This window comes from Amborella trichopoda, chromosome 2 (assembly GCF_054954075.1).
Source record: "Amborella trichopoda isolate Santa Cruz 75 chromosome 2, AtrichopodaSantaCruz75HAP2 v2.0, whole genome shotgun sequence".
In the NCBI taxonomy this organism is placed as follows: Eukaryota; Viridiplantae; Streptophyta; class Magnoliopsida; order Amborellales; family Amborellaceae; genus Amborella; species Amborella trichopoda.
Genome location: NC_142337.1, coordinates 20,255,122 through 20,282,864, shown reverse-complemented (window position 1 = coordinate 20,282,864; position 27,743 = coordinate 20,255,122). Strand labels below are relative to the sequence as shown.

Sequence of the window (27,743 nt, the reverse complement as noted above, 5' to 3'; positions counted from 1 at the left end):
AAACCCTAGACACCTCTGCATCAACTAAGGTTTGCTTCACTCGGTTCGTAGGGAACTGCATTTTCCACCGCCGGATAAACATCTCGGCGTAAGAAGACCCGCCGGAATTCTCATTTCCCTGCGAGGGTTTGCTAACAAATGAATCAATCGATTTTTGACGCTGCATTTTAGAGAGAGAGAGAGATGAAAAATGGCACTGCATTGCAAGAAACAGATGGGAAACAGGTGAAAAATGACTAGTAAAAAGCAAAGGTATAAATGAAATTGTCCCACATCGAAGAGATGTGAGATGAACAAGCCCTATAAAAGGTAAACCAATTATAAAGGTTAGCCAATGACGCGAGCAGGGGCATGTGTAAGTGGATTGTGTAAGGGACTTTCACTAAGTTGACGTAAGCAAAAGTGGGGCTATGACGTCAAAGGCGATTCACTGTATAAACTTACCGTGTTACTGTAGAAATCACCGATTTTTCATTGAAAACACCGGTTCAATTCTAGAACCGCCCGATTCCGGTATTTCACCAAAATTGGCACGGGGTTGCCGATTCCCGTGTTGACCCGGGCAATTTCTGGTCGACTCGCCATTTTTTAAATCGCTGCTCTGAACAGTACCATGAATGGTACTGTGAATAGTACCATGAATAGTACTTGTGAATAATAAATAAAGAAGATATAAGAAAACCCTAGAATCACAAAAAAAGCTTAAAATCTTAAAAATATATCATAATATACATCATTTAAAATTGAATAGAAATTAAAAATAAGTATAATTTTGTCCATCAAATCTTTTGGTCCCACCCGATTGTACTCCCATTGGTGTTATCACATGACTATAGTCATAGTTTTACATGATCTCATAAGGCCTTTAAATGGCCACATTACCCTAATAGAAAAGATGGATATAACTCATCATAAAGGTGTTTGAGAGTCGCATACCCCTCAAGAGTATGTCCGTCTCTTTCCATAAGCCCATGCATTTTTCATTCCTCATTATTTCCTACGGTTCTCTGCTTCCATAGAAAAAAAAAGAATTCCGTTCATTCCTTGCGAGAACTCTCAACTCATCTCTATCAATGGCTGGGGAGTTACACTATGAACTTATTCTCTTGGTTCTAGTAATCACGAGACTGATTTGGGACTTTGTATGTGGCATAAGGAGAGGAAAGAAATCCTAAATATGTTAGGATAGATATTTCAAATGAAAGTTATTTGGAAGGAGGGATCAGTAAAATCCACACAAACGGGATCATATTCAAAAGAGGCATGTAACCTCTATTTGATCCCTATGCCTTTGTGTATGTGCTTTGATGGCCTTTTCTCTATTAAATTAAAAGAAATGGGTGAGATGTTAGATAATTAGCTCTTGGGTGCTTTTTGATAAATTTCCCATATAAAATGATATATTCATGTTTTATATATGTATCATTATATTGATTAGACTACTTATGTCCATATCTCTATTCTGGATTGGAAAATGCTCTGCTGTATCCCTACTGGCAATGTTCATGTCTGTGTCCATTCCTATATCTACACATCTTAGATTGTAGTATATTTGGTTGGATATTATTAAGTGCTGCACCTTTGACTTGAAAACTCATGCAATTCATCAAATCATTCTCTATTTTTTTGCATTTATCCTGAAAAGGAAACCATTGGCAGGAAAACTGTATGCTATCATATTTCCTTGAGCCCATAAATAAAGTTCTGATAATTACAGACGTTCATATGCAACTTAACAAAAAGATACACAACTTGATAGAAAATAAACAAAGGAAATTTTTATGTGAATAAGAAAAATGTTACACCCTAAAGTAAACTTTTTCATGACCTTTGTAAAAATATTGGTATATTGGGACTTAATCTCATACACGACATAAAATGAAATTAATAGACAATGAAAATTTTATTTCAATCATTTTTGTTTTTGACAGACTTAAGTGAAATTCTTTTATACAACGACCTTTGTAAGATGTTGGTAATACTGGAGCTTTGATCGTTTGAACAATGCTGGAGACGTTTGAGTTGTATAGTAGATCATGGATTGTCTTGGCATGCGTTTCCTGGTAGCGTTGAAAGAGAGAAATTTTCAACAGGTTTCCAGGTTTAGAACTAAGTTCCTTTGCTATGCTATTCTTGGACAGGAGTTTGAGCTTAGTTCAGAGCATAATTTACTTGTTTAACAGAATAAAGGAAAATAGATAGTGTTGTTTAGTGTCCAAATCGCCTTCGTGTTTATCATGACTCAGGAAGCGGAGTTACACCGACACGGCAAATTTCACCCTGCGTTGTGGAGTTTGTCAGATGGGTCTTATTGGTCAGAAGGTATTTTCCTTTATGTCAGATTTTGTTTCAATTCTTTGACAAACTGACGTTTAATTCCATCTGTTTTGCTTCTGATTACACAGGAGGCTGTGGAGCATGCAAAAGCAACAGGCCATATTAATTTTCAGGAGTACCGCTAGGATGGTTATCCCCTGAATGAATGGTATTTTGGTCTGTTTGGGAGAAAAAGAATGCTGTATTAACTGATTCATTTGTATAATATGTGATCACTTTTTTTACCATATTCCTAGAGCTCTTTCATAATGGGTATAGGTTTATCTGAAATTTATACCGCCTGTGTTGTTGTATCCATAATTCCCATATAAGTAATGGGGCATTAATTGTGAATTTCGGGAAAATTGTAACATGGTGAAGCATATTGTGTGTATAAAGGTACGTAATAGTGCTCAACAGTTTCTGTGTGTACATGGCAGGCCCCATTTATTTGGCAGTTGCAATTGCTAATGTTTGAAAGAGTTCTTGTTAATGAACTTATTGTTGACTGGTTCTTGCGACAATGGATGAAGTATCAAGTTGGATTGGTTTGCTATGGTCTGTGAAGCTCTTCATCCGTCCCGCTGGGTTTTGGGTTTGAAGTCGATCTTTAACTTAGCTGAAAAGTAAGCAACCAGATGTTACTAGCGTGCAGCCCTTGCGATGCATGGGCAACATGAGAATTTTAAAGAAGAAACCTGTCAAGACCTATAATAAATACTTCAGGATTGCATCTGTAAAGAAAAATAATAATCAGAAAGTAAAATAAATGACAAGATTAAAGGTTCAATATTCAAGACACATGCATGCATCAAGGGAAAACCTTACCATAAAATACCTCCCTACTTGCATCTGGAGAAAACCTCTTCAACTTGTGAGTACAGAAATCAAAGAGTGAAAAGCAATAATCATGAGTGAAAACAATGTAAAAATAGTAGCAGCGTCAATCACAGATTCAGTACGATGAGAGAATAGATATTGAGAAAGGATAAATATGAACTACAAATGCTTGAATGGGCGGAGAAGTGCGGGGGCTCCACATTTCTCACATTTTCCTCCTTTTTGGGGAAAAGCTGCATGCTTCCAAGAAAAAGGGAACATTGCCTCTCCCTATACTCTCTCCAAAGGTGCGTTTGTTTGCGGGAAGATAATCGATCCCTGGTAAAAAGTTTTCTTTTTTGGGAAGTGAAATGTTATTTTCAAAAAAGTTAAAAGAAGTTCGGAGTATTTGTGTTTGACAATTTGCTGGAATGTTAAACAAGTTTTGGGTACTGGTGTCTAATAAAAAATACATATTAATAATATAAATATAAATATAATATATATAATAAATATAATATTATATTATATTAATAATACTAATATTATGTATTATATTATAATAATATATACTATCTAATATTATATAATATAGTATAATATAAAATAAAATATTATTAATATATTATATATTAAATATTATTGAAATACAATTTATATATTCAATATATTATTTAATATAAATAAAATATTATAGAATATATATTAAATTGTAAATAGTGAATAGTGATCACCAGGAGCTGTAATCAACAAAGAAGTTTGAAGAGTTTGGCTTCCTAGAAACCCCATAGAACTTCAATTTTCTCATTTTAAAAGAGAAAAGGATCTTTGTGCTTAAGTTTAAGTTCCTAGTAATGTAGCGGTTGTTGACATGTATGGTTATGAAGTCTTATGTGTCTTAGCTTACTTTTGTGGAAATTCAATATATATCCAACGATCATATGGTTCAACATCCATACGAGAGTAACCCTTATTTTTCTCAAGAGATTCGTTGGAGATCAAGAAACTCCTTCGTTTTCTCAGATACCCGTTGGAGAAATACAACGGTTAACCTTTTTTCTCCCTATAAAATGGGAAGCCAGAGAGAGAAAAGAAGAAGAAGAAGCAATAGACGTACAATTCTCTCTCTAAAAGTGAAGGGATCAAAATCCGGGTTCTGTGATCACCAGCCTCACGATACCTTTTTTCTGATCTCGGGTTTTGTCTTATACACAGTCCATTAAATTTTCACTAACACTGGCATCAGAGCAATCCGGATTCCATTATTTTTTATTTTGTGTTTATTATGAATTATTACCCCTGTGAATTTTTCGGGTGCGTTTTATTTTTTGTGTGTTTTTGCCATTTTGGCAGTTTGGTATCGATCGGTTTTAGAGGTGTTGTGAACGATTTCATGCCATTGAAAACCACTGGTCATTGCGATCTCAGAGTTTTTTCGTCTTGATTTTTTCTCTCTGAAAAGGGGAAACTCTTCAAATAAATAGACTTTAATTGCATTATTGCAGTGACTTTAAGTGAATATCACTGATTGTCACTTAATATCATGCATTTTGATATTTTGATAAGCACGTATTGTTTAAGGGCTACAAGGTCGTAGTATTCTGTTTCTTAGGAAGCATATTTATAATTACTTATTCCAAAACTATAACAACATTATAGCTATATTTTGGCATGTGCAAATTCTCAGCATATTTATAATTACTTATTCCAAAACTATAACAACATTACAACTATATTTTGGCATGTGCAAATTCTCAACATGATAAATTTTGTTTAAAGGATTGATATCACAGATATTATACCAGCATTATATTTTGGCATGTGCAAATTCTCAACATGATAAATTCATTTATATTGTTTAAAGGATTGATATCACATATATTATACCAGCATATTTACTGCATTTAATATTACTTCTGCATTATACTAACAAGATAATTACAAAGTGATATGGATGGATAGATATTTTAGATTTCATATGGTAGAATTTTGTGTCACAGAGATATAATCGCCTCTGTGAATAAAATTATTTGTGCGGCTGAAATTTTTTTTTCCTTCTTTGATAAATATCAGTGGCTACAATTTTTTGGTATTTTGTTGCCTTATATATTTCTATTAAAAAAAAAAAAGGAAAGGGTGATGAATACATATTTTGCTGCCTTATATATTGCTGATATTTCTATTAAAAATATAATAATAAAAAAAGGGGGGGAGACGAAAATTATAGAAAACTTATTTATTACTCTATTATTTTTTTTATTGCTAATATTTGAATGCAATTATGCACTTACTGCTTTAAATTGATGCTTGATATTTGTTCTTTTATTATAAAGGCTCACACACTTTGATATTGCTCTTGCACCCTTGATAAATTATATAAAGGAGCATTTTTTTTATATTACATATGATAATTGTAGTGCTTGCTTATAGTTTTGGACCACATATTAATTTTTTATGCCTTGTTTAACTTCTTTAGAACTTAGAAAGAATTAGTTTGCTCACACAATTCTTAGTAAATGGCCAGCAGAATTGTAATGGTTGAACTTTCTAAAGTTGAGAAATTCAATGGAAATAATTTTGGGATGTGAAAGAGGAAGATGAAATATCTTCTCATCCAAGATGGAATAATATATATACTAAGAGAAGATCCACCAGAAGTTGGTGACAAACCAAGTGAAGAAGAAAGAAAAAGGCTAAATTTTTTTTTAGAAGATGACCTCATAGCAAAAATATCTATGTTAACTTTTATGCAAGATGTCCTCATTAAGGTTTTCGAGCATCATGAAACATCTAAGAAAATACTAGAGGCAATAAAAACTAAATATGACTCAACCTCTGAAACACACCTCCAATTGATATTAGAGCAATATAATTCATTTAAGATGAAGGGCGGTAATAATATAGTGGAACATGTTAACAAGATGCTCGTTATGGCTAAGGACATAGTCATTATTGGGAATGTTTGTCCCTGAGTGCATGCAAGTTTTCACTATTTTCAATAGTCTTCCACCTTTGTGCAGGATGATCACAATTGCACTTAGGTTAAATGAAAAATCTCTTACATTAGGGGACCTACCTATGCAACTTGCCTTAGAGCAAGAGCATATGAACAAAGATAAAGGAGTGAACTTATGCTTACTCAAGGACCTCCCAAATTTAGCCAACCCAAGCCATATAACTAGTAATTTCAAGGGAAGTTTAATAAGATGAATAATAGGTTAAAAAACAGAGGAATTAAACCCTACAACCAAGAATCTAAACAATGACCGCCAAAATGCTTTTTATGTGGTTAGCCAAGACACTTCAAGAACTGCTATCTACAAAATAGAAACCCCCAAAATCCAAAAAATAGCAGAAATGGAAGCAAGAATTGCTACCCACAAAATAGAAACCCCCAAAATCCAAAGAATAGTAGAAATGGAAGCAAGAGGCGTTGTTTGTGTGGTCTCTCAGTGCCTGATGGCAAACCATAACATCAAAAGATGGTGGGTGGACTCAGGCGTTAATTGACATATCGCAAACTCAAACGGCCTCTTTGAGAACTTTCAAGAAATAAAAGCCAAGGAAAAATACATCTACATGGGGAACAATATCTATTTTGATGTATTAGGTGTAGGAACTTGTAAGTGTATATAGGGACAATCGACCTTGTATTAACTAATGTATATTTTATCCAAACTGATGTATATTTTGTCCCTTCTATAAGACGAAATATTGTATCTGTCCCCTTGCTCATTAGAAATGGTTTTGAAGTCCTAATCATTGAAAATATCAATCGGAAAGCGTGGACACTTAGTTAATAACCACAACTTGTTCCTACTTCATATAAATGAGAAAGCTAACAATAACTGGTTTTATTAATTGTGTAATGGTTGTTGATGCATATACTCAGTTAAGTAAGCTAACGATAACTGGTTATATTAACTGAATAAGCTAAGCTATTCCAGTTATCCGAAAGGAAAGAAAGGTTGCAAGTGGGATGTGATATATTCACCAATCCCACACTTCTTTCAACATCGAGGATTTTGTAGATATTTCAGTGATTGGCGAGGCGTCGAATTTTATCATCCTAACATAAATAGAAATCTATGTTTCTTTTCCAATTGAATCATCAATCAGAATTGGGGCTATGCTGTTATTTTTATCATCAACAGGTTACCTATGCCGGTGCTACAACACTCCTTATCATCAGCTGTTGAACAAGAATCCAGATTCTTCGACATTGCGCGTGTTTGGTTGTATTTGCTTCCCTCATATAGCTGCCTCCCTGTGGACTAAGTTCTCACCAAAGTCTATGGAGTGTATATTTGTTGGATACAGTCTAAGTCATGTCACAAGGGCTATCGCAGTTTTGACCCTTGCACCATGAAGAAACTCATCTCCCGGCATGCCACTTTTGATGAGAGCCGATGTTATTCAACAGTATTGCAGCCACTTCACTCAGGCTTTTACCTGCTCCCCCGGGGGAGAATCCGCACTCTATATTGCCACCGCCACTGGGATTGATGTATCCAGTTGTAGGCAGAGCAGCTCTCACCCAAGCCCATGTACTTTCATACATGAGCTGACGACAGCCCTTCTACAACTCTAGTGTCAGCATCATCTGAGCATCCCCCTCGTTGAGATGAGTTCATCAGATTCCTCCTGTCATGATGATTCTACTTTACAGGCGATTAGTTCTCCTGCTCCTAAAATGTGGCTGCGCTATCCAGCAGAAAAGTTTCTTTCTTATGAGGTTTAACGGCTTTCAAATTGGACAAAACAAAGGCAATGGGTGAAGAAATAAGAGCATTACATAAGAATTATACATGGGACCAAGCAACCAAGCAACAGGAGAGCGCGCTAGCGCGAAAGCTGTTGCTCGGTAGCTCGCGCATCCGTTTTCTTGCTGCGCGCTAGCGCGAAAGCCATTGCACAGTAGCACATACGTTTTCTTGCTCCACCACCTGCTCACTAAAATCTAGTTGGATGAAGGTGAGTCTACAAGATGAAATACAAGGCAGATGGGACTATTGAAAGGTACTAGGCACGCTTAGTGGCAAAAGGGTACAACTAAGAATAAGGGCTGGACTATGAAGAAACGTTTAGTCCAGTTGTAAGAGCTGGCACTATTCAAACCATTTTGGCTCAACGCATGTTGCAAGAAATGACCCTTGGAACAACACAACTAGATGTGAAGAACACTTTTCTACATGGAGACTTCTTTTTAGTCTATGCAGCAGCCAGTAGGGAGGATCCTCAATTTCCAAATCATGAATGTAAATGAAAAAAAGCTTGATATGGGGGTTCCGCAGGCATGGTTCGAGAAATTCAGCAAAGCTCTTGAAGATGAAGGTTTTTCTAGAAGTACAGCTGATTATTCTCTCTCTCTTCATCAAGAAGACTCCCACAGGTATGATTGCTCTTATGCTTTAAGAATTAGAATATAAGAGCTTGAAAGTCTTTGAAACGCTTAAGAGCGATGTTTGAGAAGATAGAGCCAGGAGCGGAGGGTGTAGTCATCAATGAAGGTGACGAAGTAATGGTAGCCGGAGGTAGATGCAACAGGAGCAGGACTCCACATATCAGAGTGCACAAGAAAGAAAGGGAGGAGGTTAAAAGAGGAAAAGAGAAGAGTCCTTAGCTAGCTGACAACTAGTGCAGAGGAGAGAAGGGGGAGATGAGGGGGTTTGGGTAAGAGCCCAGAGTTCTTGTTTGAGGCGCGCGAGAAAAGAACTTTTTGAACTCTGCCGACTAGGGGGAGCGAGCCGGCCAAACGTTGCGAATGAGTAATGAGACAACATCCATATCTGCTGCGTGAGACTCTATCCTTCTACTCCGAGCGAGCTTGCGCTTTAATACTGAGGGGCTATCTTCAGAAAGAGAAGGAAGGCGAGTGGGGAGATAACACACTGGGCGAATGTAGAGAGAAATTGAGAGGTATAATTCGTTGATCCGAGGGCCCTATTACAGCTGCACGGCAAACTCAAGAGAAATGAGAAAGGCGAACTTCGCTATGGCTGTTATGGACGAGCTAACCCATGGTTGCTCACGCCGGGTCCAAACTGGAATGCATTGAAAGGCAGGATGCAAAAATGGACTGGCCCTTCGTTGGAAGGGAATGGAATCTCTGGAAGGAAGGAAAGAGTTATTTCTCCGAAGAACCGATGCTATGAGGTAAGATGCAATGAGGAAATCAGAATGGAGAGTTGACGGACCAAGGGAACTATTCATTGCATAAGGAAGGGGAAACGCTACGAGGGGATGGAAGCTCTCTGGCGTAAATGCATCCAAGCGAGCGCTGAAGTGAGACTGAATCCTTATCTCGAAGACGCCATGAAGAGATGGAAGCGTGCAACGAGATTGAAGCAAGAGGCAAATCGAAGGTAGGAATCTCCCATTCCCATGCTGACCGCTTGAGTAGCCAAAGCGACAAAGAAGTTTCAAAAAGGGAAAAGAAGAATCTGTTGAGCCCTGAAGGGCAAAGGCCCCGCCCTCCGAGTTCAATAGAACAAAGGTAAGCAATAGGAACTTTCCTGGGGTGCATGGTTCCCTGGCATTGTTAGTGGAGGCAAGGAAGAGGACATAACCCGCCCTATTAGTTTTGTTAATTCAGGGACGTGGTCGTTCTCCTTTCTTCTCTTTGCTTCACTTTCGGAGTAGGGGCTGGGGCCAACCAAGTGACTTAGCCCCCCTACTACCATACCATAGCCATAGTAGGTCTTGTTGGTCATCGGGTCTACATGTCCAGCCTGATGATGATTGACCAGCAGGAAGAACTGGTTGGTCTAGACAAGGAATTCTCTCTATATTCTTTCTTTCCTTTCCAACCAGTAGCTAATAGCTCCGTCGTTGATCTCTCCTCTTCCCGGCCAGCTCTTACTCGTATGTCCAGACAGCGACTATCGATTCCTAACAAATCCATTTATTCTTCTACGATTCGACCTTCTAGATTGTATTTTTATTATCCTGCCCGGAGCAATCCTTCTAGTGGGATCGTGGTCCGCCTTGGCCATCTGGATAATCGTTCTTCTTAGGTCAGGGGTGGCTGGGTTGCGATTGGCAATGGCACAACCAGAAGAGGGATGGGGGAGACAAGGTTATGCGCTGGGTAGCGCAGCGCTCGGGTACAGAGGCGATGAGTGCCAGGCACCCAACCTAGCAGGGCAGGGGTGGGCCGGCCATAGGTTCAAATCCTACCACCTTTATTGTGGATCATCCTGTGGTTACCAGATGATGTTAAGTCAGTTAATACTAAAATATGAGCACGAAATGTCAATAAATGAATTGTCTTATTCTTTGTTATTTTCGGGTCTTTTCGTTGCATTCACTTACAACAAGAAACAAGCACCTGATTTTGGTGCAACACCTGCATTTTGGTGCATTCTTCTTCCTTTCCTTGGTCTTTCATTACGTCATATTCCAAAAACTTATCCAATTACAATGTATTAACCGCTAATGCACCTTTCTTTTATCAAATCTCAGGAACATGGTCTAATCATGAGGGTAGTCTCTTATCATGGTGTTGGATCCCAAGTTTTGATGGATTCCTTCTTTGTTACCGAGGTCGACCCCAAAGCCATAATGTATCAAAATGAGAAGGCCGTAGGGAAACTCTTTTTTTGTCCTTTGTCTCGAACTTCGCGAAGAACTCCATTCTATCTCTCCCTCATTACGAACAACAAAAATGGGGTTGCGCCTCAGTTGTACACTCCCTTCGTTCTACGATTGTTGATTCTGAACTTTGTTCGCGAAGGAAAAAGAGCTTTACCCGAAAATGAGCTTTTCTCCTCTGGGCGCTAGGCACACCCGTGGTTCGTGAGAAGGAAAAAGGGCTCTTTTGTTGCATCTGGCTTGAGATGCAAAAGAGAGAGCTTCGTCTATCGATGAACAACGGATTGGCTCCGCTGTTGGCATTGCTTTGTTTTTCTCTCCTTTCCTATCATCGAGCTCCGATCCTTTTGTTTGAAATTTCTTCGTTCGTACTGAACCGCTTGCAAAATCAAATCCTATTCCACAAGATCCTATATCAGCTATACATCCTCCTTGCATTTATGCCGGAGATGTCGCCTGTGTTATGGGCTTTAGCTTATGTAGATAAAAAATTATGAACGGGATTGTGGCACTCCACTCGCTGCTTATGCAGAAGGATGGGCACCGAAAAGAATGAAACGCTGCTTCGCTCTGCTGAATGCGTCGGATCCTGTATAACAAGCGAGATCTTTACCCTCGAATTCAAAGATGTGGTGGGTGAAAAATGCTATCCAGCTCTATTGTTGCGTAGCAATAGAAGCCTGGTCATGCTGCTTCGGTGGCGCTTTTTAGCCTTCTCTTCGCTCTGGACAAGAATGCTAATGGACAAGTGGAGGGAGCAGGCAACGCGTGTCGTTCGTAATGGAAAGAAAGATACCACTACTTCGCCTCTTTATTGGACCGTCGGCGTGAACACAGTGGTCTCTGACCAGGACCAGGAACCAATTAGAGTTTGGATCTTGACATGTCGGTGGTTTTTAACTGTAGGCATCTTGCCAGGAAGTTGGTGGGCTCATCATGAATTAGGTCGGAGTGCCTGGTGGTTTCGGGATCCCATAGAAAATGCTTCTTTTATGCCTCGGGTATCAGCCAAAGTTCGTATTCATTTAGTAATTTTACCCCTTCTTTATTCTTGGACCTTGCTTCTTAATATTCTTACTCTTTCATGCTGTGTCTCAGGAACCTCTTCAATACGGTTCGGATTGCTTGCTCCCATTCATAATTCTGCTATAGATGATACACGAGGAATCTTTTTATGGCGGTTCTTCCTTCTAATTATAGGCATATCTCTGATTCTTTTCTCCCCAATGAAGCAGCAGGCATCGGTCTGTAGAACCTATAAAAGAGAGATGGTTGTGGCACGAAGTACTCTTGTGCACCTACATAACTCGGCTCGCGTGCAACCCCGCCTTGTTATGTTATGAAAGAATTGAGCTTCTTGCCGGGCTGGTTATTCAGAGCCTGCAATTGGCTGCCAGTCGTTCGTAGCGCTGAGGGCTATGGCGTGGCTGAATGTAGAGTAGGCCGCTTCTACAACGTTTGATCAGTAGATTATTTAGAACTTTGGAAGATGGTCAAGGGTGCCTTACGGCTTCCAAGCCACTGAACTAGATGCGCATGTAGTCGTAGTAGTCAGCCCAGAATGCCTCTATTCTATATTAGAGTATGGTATCCTGAATGCCTCTTATAGTCCTCTAGTCCAGTAGTTTATAGTAAAGACTCGACTATACTAAGAGTTTCTTTCCCGAAAGCCTTTTGAATCAAAGTGGCCTAACTTCCATGCACTCATTTGACCCCCTCCTAGAGAGTTGTCACCCGAAAGCTCTAGCTAGGCTTGTTCCCCCTATTTCTCCTTCCTTCTTTCGACAGAAAGGGAAGGAGCTAGAGGAAACGTTGGCCAAGAACTTGCCAGGCTTAGACCGAAGCGGAAAGAGGAGGGGCGGGTCCCGTGGCTTGGGTAAGCTTAAAAAAAAGAGGTTGATCCGGATGTGTAGGACTTATCCAGATTGTAGTTCGCGCCTTTCCCTTGCTCGTGGGTAGGCTTGTAGGTGCCCGCCGCCCCCTTAGAGAAAGAAAGAGGTTGAGCAGCTCTGCCCTAGTGAAGGAACGTTGCAATACTCGTTGCCGCTTTAGAAATGCATCTCTATCTTTTATTTACTATTGAATCAAGGGGATAGGGACCAGGCAGAGTCTTTGATGGAGGAGCGAGAGATGTGGCTGGGGTTAGTGTGGGTGGGTGTTGTATGCTTCGCCTTTATAGGCACTCCCACTCTAGACACACTGGCACTCGGGTGAAGCGGTAAAACTTCCATGAGGGAGCAGTCGTGACTGCAGGTTTGAAGAGGGCTCACGGGTCTCCCGCGCTTGCCTTGCTCCTCGTGGAGCTGCTCCTCTTTCTTTCTGGACGAGACATAAGAAGGTGATACCAGGCGCATTCGCTAGGCTCAGTTCAATCTCTAAGGACTGAGCAAAAGTGAAGGTTATACCTTATCGCTACGCTCAGTTAAGTAAGCAAACCCTAATCACTTAGAATAAAGAAAAGCTTCACCATATTTTCCATGAAAGATCTTGGAGAGTTACATTATTTCCTTGGCATGCAAGTATATTGTTCTAAGGATGGCCTATTCCTTAGTCAACAGAAGTATGCATTAGATTTGCTGGACTAATCCCATATGCTTGGCGCAAAGCCCTGTTCTAGTCCCATTGCTTTTGGCTCGAAATTCTCTAAAACAGATGGTCATTCTTTACCTGATGCCATTTTCTATCGGAGTATTGTTGGAGCTCCTTCTGCTCCTTACTCTAGCCCTTTATATGAAAAGCTAAGTCAGAAGTGTATCTCACTCCATTCCCATAATCAGCCCTTCAAATGCTTATGTGCGTGGTATTGCTAAAGCTTTGTGTCTGGCACAGTAGAAGCTTCAATGTATGGCATGCCACACCAACCCTCTCATCCTTTACGCGAATTGGGCGTTCTTTTGAAGCATCAGTATATTGCGTGCAGTATTGCTAATTGTGTTTGACGCGGTAGAAGGGAGTTATCCCGGAGATAGTTCATGCTCTGCTCCTTCTAGGCTAGCGGTTGTCACAATAGAAGGCAGTTCCGGATACTGGTAAGTAATGACGGTATACTTCTGATGGGACCCACGGTGCTAGAGGTTTGTATCTATGGACAGGAAATGCATTCCTTGCCTCAGATACCGGCTTCTAACACCGGGGGCAGACGGCACCCGAGGGAACCAGGCCCACGCTTTCGCCCTTCTTCGATGGCCCGGCATACGACCCTCTGCCTAGCTAAGCTCATGATACCACCAACACAGACGAGACCCTCTTTCGAAAGAAAGGAAAGCAATGCAGCGAAGCGAACTAGGTTACCCTAAGGTGGGGGTTCCTCCTTGACATTCTTCGGTCGAAATTCTGGTTGATGATCGACAACTTAACTGATGGACCGCCGAATAAGTCCCAAAGAACATGCCGAGTTCAAAAGACAAGTTAATGAGCTTGTGAAGAAGGAGCTGCTCCGAGAGAGCCTTAGCCCATGTGTCGTTCCCGCCTTACTTACACCTAAGAAAGATGGCACTTGGAGGATGTGCATTGATAGTCGGGCCGTAAACAAGATTACAGTGAAGTATCGGTTTCCTATCCCGCGGTTGGATGATCTATTAGACTCTCTTGTCGGTGAAAGAGTTTTCTCTAAAGTATACCTAAGGAGTGGATACCACCAAATACGCATTAGACCCGAAGACGAATGGAAGACCGCATTCAAAATAAAAGATGGCCTCTATGAGTGAATGGTGATGTTATTTGGTTTATCTAATGCCCCTAGCACTTTCATTAGATTGATGATTCAAGTGCTTAGAGAGTTCATGGGCCGCTTTGTGGTGGTTTACTTTGATGATATCCTTATATATAGCCCCAACATTGAGCTTCATCTTCAACACCTTCAACAAGTGTTCCAAGCACTCCATGATAATCGATTATATGTAAATTTACAAAAATGTATCTTTCTAACCGATAATGTGTGTTTTCTTGGTTATATTGTATCCGCAGCCTGTATTCAAATGGACCCTTCAAAGGTTCAAGCTATACTCGAGTGGCCTATACCCAAGTCTCTTACCGATGTCCGAAGCTTCCATGGCCATGCTTCATTTTATTTGCGTTTCATACACAATTTCAACTCTATAGTTGCTCCTATAACCGACGTGTTAAAAGAGAAGACCTTCAGGTGGTGTGACAAGGCCAATGAGAGTTTCAAATTGTTGAAGAAGAAGCTCACCGAAGTCCCCATTCTAGCCCTAGCCCTTCCAGATTTCACTAGCCTTTTCCAAGTTGAATGTGACGCATCTAACGTGGGAATCGGAGGAGTGTTATCTCAATACAATAAACCCCTTGCTTTTTTCAGTGAAAAGTTAAATAAAGCAAAGAAGAAGTACTCCACTTATGATCTAGAGCTTTATGCTGTTGTTCAAGCCCTCCGATTTTGGCCTCATACATGTCGAATTCATCCTCTTTTCCGATCATGAAGCTCTCCGATACCTCAACCAACAAAGGAAGTTGAATGGTCGACATGCCAAATGGGTTTCTTACTTGCAAGAATTCACTTTTTTCTTTCAACACAAGTCCGGGGCAGCCAACAAGGTAGCTGATGCTCTCAGCCGCAAACATACCTTGTTGACTACACTATCTTATGAAGTTACCGGCTTTGAAGTACTACCTAAGCACTATGGTTCGGATTTCTACTTCTCAAAAGTTATAGAGGAACTCTCGGAGACTCCAAACAGCCCTTATACACTCTTCAATGGTTATCTTTTTTGAGGTAACTCACTATGTGTGCCCGAGAGATTTCTACGCCTACAAGTTATAACCGAACTTCCCAAATCCACCACTATGAAGCATTTTAGGCAAGACAAGACCGAGGCTCTAGTTCGTCAAAGATACTATTGGCCTTCATTACAAAGGGACAAAAAAAGTATGTGCAAAGTTATGTGGTGTGCCAAAGGGCTAAGGGTCAAAGACAAAACACCGGCCTCTACCAACCTCTTCCAATACCCAATGCACCATAGGAGGACATCTCAATGGACTTTGTTCTTGGTTTGCTAGGACACGAGGTGGCTATAATTCTATATTTGTGGTGGTTGACCGGTTCTCCAAGATGGCCCACTTCATCCCATGTAAGTGCACTACCGATTCCTCTAGTGTTGCAACTTTGTTCTTTCGAGAAGTAGTTAGATTGCATGGGGTGCTTAAAACTATCACTTCCGATAGAGACACCCGTTTTGTGGGTAACTTTTTGAAGACTTCCTTTATGGAAGATCATGAGAACAACACTACACTTCTCTAGTGCCCAACACCCCAAAACCGATGGACAAACCAAGGTGGTAAACCGTTTACTTGGAAACCTTTTGAGAAGCTTAGTAGGTGAACATTGAAGACTTTAGGACACAGTCCTATCACAAGCTGAGTTTGCATACAATAACTAAAAAAACTGCCCCACCGAAAGTCCCTTTTTAGGTAATATATGGTACAACACTTCCTCTTATCTTAGACCGACTCTCCATGCCTCACCCGGGTAATTCTAGTGCCGATGCCTTCGGTCCTGACTAAACCTAGACCTGACTAAGTGAAAGAAGAATACGGTCGACAAGAATTTTCTTATTGTTAATAATAAAAGATCAAGAGAATTAGATTATAATAATAATAATAGAATACGATCAATAGAATTTTCTTTTTATAATAATAATAATAAGACGAGAAATTTACAAACCAATGTTTTTGAATCTAAAATAGTGGGTTTTTCTTCTGGCCTTCCCTTTCTCTTTATTATACTAAAAAAACGAGAATACAATTGATGACCCATAGCAAAAAGATAACGCCATTGCATATGGGCAAGCTCTCTAAGTATCATAAGAGTCATAACGGCTGAGTTGTCAATTTGATGGCTAAGGTCTTTCTGCAAATAGATGCATGATGGCAGGTCAAAGCCCTTCATTACCAACTCTGAAAACCCCAAGTCAAAGACATAAAGCACTCCCTTCTAACATCAACCTTCTCGTTAATGTATCCTCCAAACCCCCTTATTCATTCCTAAACCAATCAAACAATCAAGTGGAGTCTTTTTTACATTGACGTTACAGGAAAACTACGATTAATCCAATCACTAAACCACATCCTGGATGCCTTTTAATTGAATGAGGTAAAAAAAACTTTAGGAAGACCTTGGGAACGAATACTTTCTTTGCCCAAGTAAATGGGTGGAGACACGTTGATCAATTGATTGAAGCACGTTAGTTGTTTTGATAATATCAAACATCAGAGGCTTCTTGATACACTAAAACAAGATATTCTAGATGAACAACAGTTAATTCGTGCTTTCCTCACTACAGATATCATAGATAAAGATGGAAAGAACCACTCCCCCATAGGTAAAGGGGGGGAAGGGATTCCCACAAGGAAGTAGTATCCCTGGGTCAATCATATTCCCTTGGTTACCTAGCTATGTGTGGAACATCCAGGGGGCAATGTTCGGAGCAAATAGATGCCACTGGTCCGAGCTAAGGGTTATCCCTAGCTCGCCCCTATATAAAAATTAGCTATGATAAGCCGCCGTCCCCCCGGACCCTATTCACATGATGAACACGAGTAGGGCAATGGGACACGAGCAAAAGGTCACCCTCTAGGGGAATCCATAATGTAGGATTCTCCTATTTCTCTTATAGGTACCGCATGGATTTACCAGTCATTACAAAAGACCTTAGATTGAGTCCAGTCTGAGAATACTTAAACTATAGAATCCATGGATCAAACCAACTAGGCACGAGAGCTTCCTAGTTGGGGCTACGCCTGCCTTACTGAGTTTGTAGCGTAGGAAGGAATGAGGATCCTCACGTCCGTGCTAATGAGGGGCCCCTTGTTGGTAGCCGCACATGTTATGAGAAAAGGGCACTCCAGCCCCTAGTGCATCATGTAAGGAATGGGGGCACCTAGTTGGTTACCCCACATTAATTGCTAGCTCAGGGGTACATAGTCTATTACCAATCGGTTAACTTGCTATTACGCCACTCTATTAGTAAAAAAGATATGTATAGGGTCTAATGTTGTGCTGTGCGGACCCCTAGGTATTCGTGTGGAATGGGATCTCACATACCCAGGTCAGGATTACCCCCATCTAACGATGCACCTAAACTTGTTCATCTTTCCTATATAGGGGAAGAACCTCATCCCCCTCATCCCTTTATAGTCGTATGGGGTAAAGAACATATCCCACGAGAGAAAATCTTCCTAAAAGAATGGCTTGTAAGAACGATGGATATGTTCGAAATATTGAGCTGGAGGCTTTCTTCTCTTGGACCTGGACCTTGGCTTATAAGGCTTTCTTTTCTTGGCCCTGGACCTTGGCTTATATCTTTGGCTTATAAGGCTTTCTTCTCTTGGACCTAGACCTTGGCTTATATCTTTGGCTTATAAGGGCTAAAAGAGCTGCTCTGCCGAGTTTCACTAGCACTTGAGCTAGTAGCCGCAGTCAGTCTTTTGGGCTTTCGGATAGGAGAAAAATCCTTCTTTTCGGCTAGTCGTTTAAGCGATACTCTTTGGAACTGGACTTAAAAGCTTTCCCGATTTTGAGTTTGAGAGGTCAGAGATCACTTTTTGGGAAGCGGTTCAAGTATCGGTTTCAATTCAGTGGTAAACTAAACCTTTTTTCTGTTCCCTTGGTTTCTAGTAGTCGATCAACAGTTCTTGCTTTTGTTTGAGATCCGGCTCCGAGGGTTGTAGAAGAAATTCTTGTGATGCGTTCTATACGTTATAGGCTTAGACATTCTATCTTTGTCTTGCGGGAAGGGACGACTTAGAAAAGAGAATGTCTGGTTTTTAAAAGAAAGTCCACTCGCTTTTCCTGCTTTTTCTTTGGGCAAGTCCGTCCACTCATAGAATCCTCGCGCTTTAAGGGCAGGGGGTCATAGATCAAACTCCTTCTTCTTTTGTTCAAGCGTCTATGGATTTAGAGAAATTCTTACTGTTGTTGTTGTTAGTGGCGTAGCGATTCCAGCAGTAAAGTAACTTTTAGGCTCAGTTGACTTCTAGTTCCATGCTCTAGATCAAGCAGATAGTAAGAGAGGCTTGATCAGTAGGCAAGTCGCCGAAGAAAAAAGAGAAGGGAATTTTGTAAGTGAAGGAAGCTGAGTTGAACAGAAGATAGAGCTGACACTTGAACCAGTACGAGAGCTAGAGGAGAGAGAGTTTGAGCATGCGACTTCAATTTCTGTTTTTTTTATGGTGTCTAACAGCCGAGCCGTGAAGGCAGCAGTTACAGGCGAGGGATATCATATCAAAGAGAATTCCTTTAACGGAGGCGGGGCTTGTGATAAAGTCTCTTTTCCGTTCCAGTTCCAGTCCTGACAGTCTTGGCAATTGATCTTTCCATCGCGACTCACGACTACTTGAAAGTCAAGGGGATAAATCAATCTTCCGATAGGCAAGCGGTGATTAGTTGTTTCCTTGTCTATGTCTTGAAAGTTCCTCTTTCAAGTAAAGCTAACAAAAGACACTCTTTCTTCTTCTGGTCAGGTAGCCAGGTACGAGTAGGCGAGTTTAGGGTAGGTGGTTCAGGTCATGGACTCGTGGTAGGCTAATTTAGTGGATAAAAGAATCTTCCCTTACTTTTGGTTGCTTTGATAAGAGTCAAATCCTTCTATTAGCTCGCACTCTTTCATTACTAAGCAAGTCAAGCGGCTTTAGAGATACAGACATTCTATCTTTGTCTTTCGTTCAATCGGTTACTCCGTGGATGTAGATCAGTTAGCTTTTCTTTCTGTTCTTGGGCAGTTTAGGCTTAAGGGCTAGTGTTGCAGATAATATTTCCTTTGCGTCTTTTGGCTTTAAGTTCAGTCTTTCCATTCTGTTCTTGGTCGTTGAAGAGAATATCCAACCTTCCAGTTCTAGTAAAGGCGCTTGGGTCTCGCAGAGAGAAAGTGAAAGTTAAGTCAAGTAAGGATAGTTCTGTAAGTGAAGGTTTAAGTCGGGAAAGGATCAAGAAACTAAATCCTTCTAGTTCTGTCTTTCCGAAAAGCACGGTTGACTTCTAGGCGCAAGAAGGAACTAAAAGAGTACAGTTCGGCTAGCACTCGTGAGGGAAACACTCGGTCCAGGCTTTCAGTCTTCAAGCAGATAGTAAGCTAGTCGTAGAAGGAAAAGTACTTTCGCTGGTGTCGTTCCAGCTTTAGGGCGGCGTTCCTTTGGCCGTCAAGTCGAAGTGGAAGTTCCGAAAGCCCTGTGGAGTCAAGGGATAAAAGAAGTGAGTCTTTTAAGTGGATAAGTGATCATCCCTTTCTTTTAAGTCAGCTAATGAAACCAACCTTGGAGTTCCAGCTATAAGTGAAGTTCAAGCAGGCGGATCACATAATCGTTCTTGTTTCGTTAGTGAGTACCGGGACTCTATTCAAGTTCAAATAAAGGGGCTAGCGACTTTGATCTCGTCGTAGAAAAAGTGTGATTGTTCCATGGGAGGGCGGTCGCAAAGAACTACTTGTCAGGGAGTCGTCAATCAATACAACTCCTTTGACGCCTAAAGGAAACCGTTTAAGCCTTTAGTGCGGTGAACAGAGAGAGAGAAATTCACTGTTTCAGTTGCTTTTAAGTCAAGCTACACTCTATGGTCCACTCGTTGTTCTGGGCTTTCACTCCTTTGGAGTTATGAAAGCAGTACAGATAAACTAAACCGTTAGTGAAGTTACGGTAAGTAGTTGAAAACCAAGCTTTTTGAAGTTGGCAATAGGAAGGCAACTATGGACATGAAATATTTTCTTCCGGGCACGTGAATAGTAGATGAAACCGTCTTTCTAGAGTAAGCGGTTCCCTTCTCTCTTTCGGTATCGGCTCTAGCGGGATAGGCTCTATCAGGTAAGTAGTTGAGGCAAACAGTTCCCTTCCCTCTTCGTTGGAGATATAGACTTTGTTTTGCAGTTCGTATGCTCTAAAAGAGAAATCCAGGTTCTTTCGTACGCTCTAAAGGAAATTTTATAATCCAATACAATGCCGGCTTTGTGAAATCAAAGAGAACAACAGCTTCTTGGGCTAAAGCCCTAACAACCTATTGATTGGGAAAGGAAGTTCCAATGAAAGCGTTTCAAAAGTTATACATTAGTGATTGATCGACCGAAGTTGTTTCAATAAGAATAAGCCCTCGATCGAGTCACTGGGGAGCAGGGGAAGGCGAAAGAGGTTATCAGAGGAGTGGTTCGAGGTTGTTGTCGACATTCAAATGAAAGGTAGGGGCTGGCAGGTAATGGGGTGGAGTGGTCGATCATGAAGGCAGTTGGAGATTGATTCGGAGGATAGAGAATTGAGTTGGAAGTTTGGTTTGACTAATTGCGTATTGTGAAACCTGCGCTAGTCTAGGTTTCACATTAGCATTCCTGAGCCGTACGAACCTTCAGAATATGAGATAAATGAATTGCTTACAACATCTTTTTTAACAGATTTCGTTCGGGACAATCAGTCATGAAGGGTTCGATTCTTTCTAGAACAACGAACGATTGAATTGGATTCCCAATACCGGAACAGAATGAGTCATTTACCTGTTTATGTAACAAATCGTATGGTAGGTCACAAATTGGGAGAATTCGCACCTACTCTTACTTTCCGGGGACATGTGAGAAACAATAATAAATTTTGTCATTAATTAGGCACTCATCATTCATTGACGGGAGGTAAAAAATTATGTGAAAGAAAATCTCAGGTACCGAAATACGAGCATTAGCTCAACATATATGTATGTCTCCTCACAAAGGGCGAAGAGTTATTGATCAGATTCGCGGTTGTTCCTATGAACAAACACTTATGATACTCGAACTCGTGCCTTATGGAGTATGTTATCCCATTTTCAAATTGGTTTAACCTGCAGCGGCAAATGCTATTCACAATATGGGTTTGAACGAAGCTGATTCATTCATTAGTAAAGCGGAAGTCAATGGAGGTGCCATGATGAAAAAGTTCAAACCTAAAGCTAGGGGACGCAGTTATCCTATAAAACAACACACTTTTCATATAACTATTGTTTTAAAGGAAAAACAAATCCCCTTGTAGTTTGAATTTGATAGATCAAGCCTTACAAAAAGAAGTCTTACCTTAACTGAATGCTAAAATAAAGAAAATGAAAGAAAGAAAGAATATAAGAAATAATATCTAATTATATAGATAGATATGGGATAGAAAAGAAATCTACTTGGTTTCAGACTTGACGCAACCCAAAGTCATCGTTCCCTTTGGTTCGCACAACCAAAGGATTGTTCGAGGAATCTACAATAAGATGAAAAAATACAGGATTGTATCAAGAATTATGTACAAAAACACATGATAATATCCTAAGGGTTCCAAGGAATACACTTACAGGGATTCAAAAAAGAATTGATCTCACACAGGTCACAATCTATATTGGGTCCTCCAATTTGTTAATTGAGGGTCCAACCCGAGGAATCGAAGAATTACGAACAGATGTAAAAAAGAAGTTCAATTCTATGAATCGAAGACTCAACATTGCTATCACAATGCAAGACCCTATGGACAACCTAAAATTCTTGCAGAATTTATTGCTCTGCAATTAAAAAATAGAGTTTCATTTCAAAAAGCAATGAAAAAAGCTATTGAATTAGCTGAACAAGAAAATACAAAGGGGATTCGGGTACAAATTGCGGGGCGTTTGAATGGAAAAGAGATTGCTCATGTTGAATGGATCAGAGAAGGCAGGGTTCCCCTACACACTATTTTAGATACTATACCATTGTCTTGAGATACTATACCATTGTCGAGCGATATGCCACGATGTAACAAAGTGCGGGGTTTTCCTATAGTATGGAGTCTCCCGAATCAGTATAATAATCGTGCTCTCTCTCTCGATCCAATGGCCAAAGCCACTTTTGATTCGAATGCCGTGCTTTCTTTGTTTCTCAACAGTTGTTAACCCTAGTTCGTTCTCCTGCCTTTCGAGGTTCAATCTGCTAGAAACTCCCCCAACTAGCACATAACATATATATCCACCTATCCTATTGTGTCTGGTCGTCCGGCCAATCCATTTTCTCTTTCAAAGCCTTGCCTACCGGGTCTAGAGAGGGGTATTCCTATCTTATAGGGAACAAGAAATTCGAAGCCTATAGAACCTTTTTTCCCCATCCTTCCTAACCCGCCTCATTTTCAAGATCGATTGGTTGGAGAGAGAGAGCAAATAGAGAGACATTGTGGGGAGATGGAGAAGAATTGAGCCGCCCTAGCTGTTGATCCGAAACGGAACCGGAAGAGGGGGAAGTCGAGTCGATGAGTGGAGATCTATGAATGCACCTCTCTTGAATCAGCATCAGATGATCGATAAGAGTTCAATCTAGTGTTGCACTATTGTATTTCGATCTATAGATGGGTGAGACTAGACTTATTCTAATCTTGGATCTGGGTTCCCTTCCTCGAACTCCTCGATTCAATCATTTCCCGACATCCTCCCGGGACTCCTTTTGGGGTGGGAATTATGTCCACAAACCTCGACTCTATAAGCGTCTCATTCTTGGGTATTTCATTGGTGGATTTCAAGGGGTCGCCAGGTTCTTTATTCACCAGGGGACAGAATAGAAGACTTGGGTGGGGTCAATTGATTCAACTGATTGGCATTGAAGGGGGTGAGCTTGATCTAGTGGGTTCCTCGACAAAAGTGGGAAAAGTGTTTAGGTTGGCTATAAGTTCCAATCCTATGAATGAAACGGTAGGGATTGAGTGTCATCCCTCGATGAGATAAGAACCTCGATTCATTCTCCCCAGGCGAAAAAAAAAAGAAAGGCAGGTCGAGCGGTAGTAGCAGCTGAAATAGTGACTCGATTGCTTCACGCACAAAATAAAGATCTACGGTTCATAACCAGCATAGGGATATGTTGCCTCCTTTCCCTCGTGTGCCGACTCAACAACCATTGAAGGAGGAGATGAAAATGATTCTCTACCGGTCAGAGATAGATCAATCAGCCGAGACACACGAATTAGAAGCAAAGCAGCAAGGGATTGAAAGGTCGGCAAGCCTTCCCAAAGATTGGGGTGGATTCAGGATTGTGTTATGAAGAAAGAGGAATTGATTCAATGCCCTTGATTCTCTATCCCGTGCATTGTTCAAGGAGGATTGGGTAAGGAAAATAGTGAGTTTGTCAGTGAAAGGTAATTTGATATCCGATATCAGACTCTGATAAGTTACTCTTTCCTTCGTGTGGAGTTGATGTTCCGAAGGCTCCACGTGACAGGCCTACAAGCAAAGGTAAGGTTCCTTCCTCTTAAGGTAGTGTTTTGCTTTGTGGCTTGATCATCGCTCGGATCTTGAAATGCTTGTAGATGTGAAAAGGGTTGTATAGAAAAGGTATGCATCCCTTTCCCTTAGGAATGGGGTTGATCTCTCTGAATGTCGAGTCTTTTTTGTGAACCGGAAGGTCTTATTCAGTGTTGGTTGTTCCCTTAAGTGTTGTCTGTCAGGGTTGGGTTGTTTCTAGTAGTTCGTTCGTTGCGTGTGTTTGTAGTTCTTTTAAAATTGAGATTGTTTTGGAACCCTCAGACGTTGTTCTTAAACTGCTACAGATGGGTCTTTTCGGAAGAGGCTTTCTATCTTTGTGCTCTTGTTCAATGTCTCATGAGAAGTCACGATTGGTTTGCTCATGAGCTCCAACGGTGCAACTATACTGAATGAACATCCAACTCGTCCCAACTGTGCTTGTAGGTCATTTCAGAGAAAGAGTGCTTTCCTTTCAAAAAGGAGACAAGGGATTTGACTCCCTCTGCTAGATTGCTTTCAACAGAAGCCGGTGAGATCGCGTTCTTCAATTAACTAATGATCTCATGAAAAGCATGAGCCCTATTCTTTGGGAGGTATTTTGGCACGGGTAGTAGAAAGCTTTGCCTATGATTCATTTTGGTCCCATACTGAAGGGATTTGCTGGTGTCGGCGATTTTGAAACAATTCTCGTTGCTTGACAAAAGAAAGGAACTAGCTCACCAGGGTCAAGTCGTTGTACCTTAACCGCGGTGAGTTCCCTCTGAGTAATTGCTGTAGGCCGCGATGCCGTTAGATGGGCTCTATCGACGGAGTGACCCCTCAAACTTACTCGCTTTGTTTAGGATGCGAAATGGAAGGCAACCTCTTAGGATAGGAACGTGCCTCCATCGCTGGGGGTGCACCTAGTGCATGAGAACCAAGCGCGGGCGTAGAGGAAGTTGTGGAGATTGTCAAAGTTGCCTTTCTTTCAGGAAGGGTAGCTCGCCAGTGGCACGTGATGGAATCCAAGTAAAATCGATGAAAGTTTGGTTTTTCCAAAGAACGGGTCGTGTGTCTCCCGTGTTAGTGCTTACGTTAATAAGAAGCCTATATACAAGTATAGGACACTAGGATGTAAAATCCCTAGTTCAAATTCACGAGAACCGGCGATCTATAGCACATAGGAAGTGGTGACCCTTCAAGGAATGTCTTCACCAGTATTGGGGTGGGGATCAGATTCCAATGATCCTACGCACTACAGCCCTGTCGTGCCGTACAACATAGAGGTCAGGCTTAGTGACTAGTGTCTAGCGACACTTTAAAGTGTAGGTTGAGTTGGATAATCGAAATCAAAATATCTTGAGAACCTCACTAGAAAGAGGAAATGCATAGTTCAGAGGCGCATGCAGGAGACACAGAAGGTACCCATTAAATCAGACCTGAAGTAGCTATGCATGGCTCTTTTTAGGTAAAGAAAGACTATTTTGCTTCTCTTTTTGGAGCTAGAAAGCATAGGTAAATGAGCGTGTAGTTTAGTTCATTTCGTTCCCCTCGGTGGAGTTGTAGCTCTATCAAATTTGTGCATGCACCTTGGTAAAGGGCATGGAGATGCAAGAAGAGAGTGGCGAGCTCCCTTCGTTGTAGTTGTGTGGTCAGTTCTATCAGTATAGTCTGTAACTGTATACTCTTGTTCGGCTCTATGGAAGGGTTTTGTGGTCTGCTTCGTGTGCTGTGCAACCAGGGGTTAATGATGGGTAGTCGAGGATGTCAGAGCCTGGATGAAGTTGTGACTGGTGAGGCACTAAGAGTCCATTTGACTTTTATGGGGAAGAAAGTCTAGGGTCAGTAGGTGTGAATATCTCCATCTCTGTGGTATTCGTAAGCGTAAAGTCTTTCCTTTTGAGTCTTCCCGGAGAAAGACAGACTTTTGTTAAGTTTTCAAGGTCGTGGGTCAGTAGCATCCCTTTTGGTTGTATTTGTCCTTCTCCCTACTTCTAGAAAGGTTGCAATGATTCCTGTTGAGGGCTATCTCTTTTTCTCTGGCTTAATCTAGAGTAAAGGGAGATGTTCCGTCTTGTGTCACAAGGGAGCTTTTCTTTTGAGCGACCGATCATCCAGTTATGGAAGCATTGGGTTGATGTTCCTCTCCTATAGTAACGGTAACAATGTTTGGGTAATAGCCTTGTCCCAAAGGTCAACCTATTTGCTCACTCACCCCCTGTGGGGTATAGGAAATTCCCTGTAATCCCCCAAAAGGTAGGAAGGGAGCGTAAGGGTCGTTATTAGTCAAGTCTCTTTGTTGGTTTGTTGTTCAGGTATTGTTAGTCAAAGGTGCTGCTAGCTTATGGTTCCCATGGCTTCTAGTAGGAGAGAAGGTAGAGTGTGTATTGTAGTGTAAATCTTTCAGTGAATCGGTAGGGGTGAGTGCATTCTTGATACCGAGCGCAGGAACGAAATGAGCGCAGCCCGAGCGGAGTTCTACCTCTTAGCATAAGAAGTAGCCCAGCCGACGCTTGAGGCATCACCAACCAAACAAGCAAGCAAGAAAGAGAAACTCTTGACTTGTGAGCTGTGCTGTGACTTCGATTGAAGCTGAAGGCCGCTCTCGACTTCTTAGCATGAGGTGTTGCGTCGATTGAGAATACCCCAAGCTTTTCAGCTTGGTCTTTCTTTCAAGTGGATTATTCCTCTAGTTTCGAAACTCCCTTTACCATATCGGTTTAGGAGGTATAGGTTTACGGGTTTCTGTCAACACTTGAGTTTATCACCGTGTTGAGTTCTGTGATTACATCGGTTGGTCGTTGTCGTTTCACAGATCTGGTAATGAGCCCCGACCCATTCAATCTTGTTCATTCTTATTGTTGAAAGTCTCATACTTTTTTGTTAGAAGTGGATCGGTCATCTCCCTTAACGCATTTACCATGTACTCGATCTAGTTTGGACTTAGTTCACCTGAGTTAGAGTGTTCATTCTTTTTCCTTTAAATCTGAAGTCGGACCTAGGCCGTACCTACCCCTCTGGAAGGTCTTTTATTCCAGTTTCTTCATCCGGCCTATTGGTTAGCTGTTCTTTTTAGGTGAACCACTCCTGCATGCGCTGTCATGCTGTCTAGCATTTGCATATGTAAAACTGAGCTTATCCATCCTTCTTAAAGGTGGCGAACAGTCAATGGATGCAGTGTAATTGATCCGACATTGTTGAGATCATGTATCATCTTATACGATATAACATGAGGTAGTCACTCTCTGAACTGTGTGTTCGAGTGTTTACGAAGGTTAGCGAAGGGATTCTCCCTAAGAGAAGCCCGAGCGGAGTTCGAGTTAATAGCTCTGTAGTTAAAACAACTACTTCAATCATCTAACTTGAAATGAATACTCTTAACAGTTGAGTTATGTGTTCGATTGAGGCTGAAAGAGGTAGTTCGACTTCTTAGCATGAGGTCTTGTGAGGCTTCGCCGATTGAGAATGAGTGAGTTCACTGGGGACTATATACAATAGGTATTGTATGGCCCCCTGTGAATCAGACAATCCTATCTTTATCTAGTCCTCAGACTATTATAGGTCGGATCGGCAAAGCCACATTATCCATTGCAATTGCTAGCGGGCGAAGATGCTTCCTCTCTCTTATAGCTATAGCTCAAAATCTTACTACGACAAGGAGGCAGAACTCCCCTCATCCCAGTAGGAGGGAGCATGCAAATCTTTCTTAAGGTGAGGGTCCGGCCAGTCGAGGGAACAACCACAACGTTACGCTCCAAAATAGAACAACTATACGGAGCCTTTCCAAATGACCTATAGTATAGTATACTACACGAGCCAAGAAAGAGTGTAGTAG

At 41.1% G+C, this 27,743-nt stretch overlaps 3 protein-coding genes across 5 annotated transcripts in view; 2 read left to right on the top strand and 1 right to left on the bottom strand.

Annotated features, from left to right (window-relative positions):
- Positions 1–2,735, top strand: part of LOC18445646 (OTU-like cysteine protease family protein) — a 50,493-nt gene extending 47,758 nt beyond the window's left edge. For 2 of the 3 annotated variants that reach the window (XM_006855781.4, XM_011629294.3), the window contains exons 8-9: positions 2,247–2,322; positions 2,406–2,735. In XM_006855781.4, coding sequence (XP_006855843.2) covers positions 2,247–2,322; positions 2,406–2,462 — 133 coding nt within the window. In that variant the 3' untranslated portion in view covers positions 2,463–2,735. Of the gene's footprint in view, positions 1–1,931; positions 2,102–2,246; positions 2,323–2,405 lie in introns of all 3 variants that reach the window. The other variant, XR_016049385.1, reaches the window with a different exon arrangement.
- Positions 2,736–10,881: 8,146 nt separating this feature from the next.
- Positions 10,882–11,166, bottom strand: LOC110007074 (uncharacterized). The gene has a single exon (XM_020666006.2). It carries the CDS (start codon positions 11,164–11,166, stop codon positions 10,882–10,884), a length of 285 nt encoding a protein of 94 aa, XP_020521665.2.
- Positions 11,167–11,365: 199 nt separating this feature from the next.
- Positions 11,366–12,080, top strand: LOC110007073 (Cytochrome C assembly protein). The gene is given in 3 exon segments (XM_020666005.2): positions 11,366–11,567; positions 11,674–11,707; positions 11,709–12,080. Coding segments are annotated over 3 exon segments (465 nt in total). The 5' UTR covers positions 11,366–11,508.
- Positions 12,081–27,743: the final 15,663 nt, after the last annotated feature.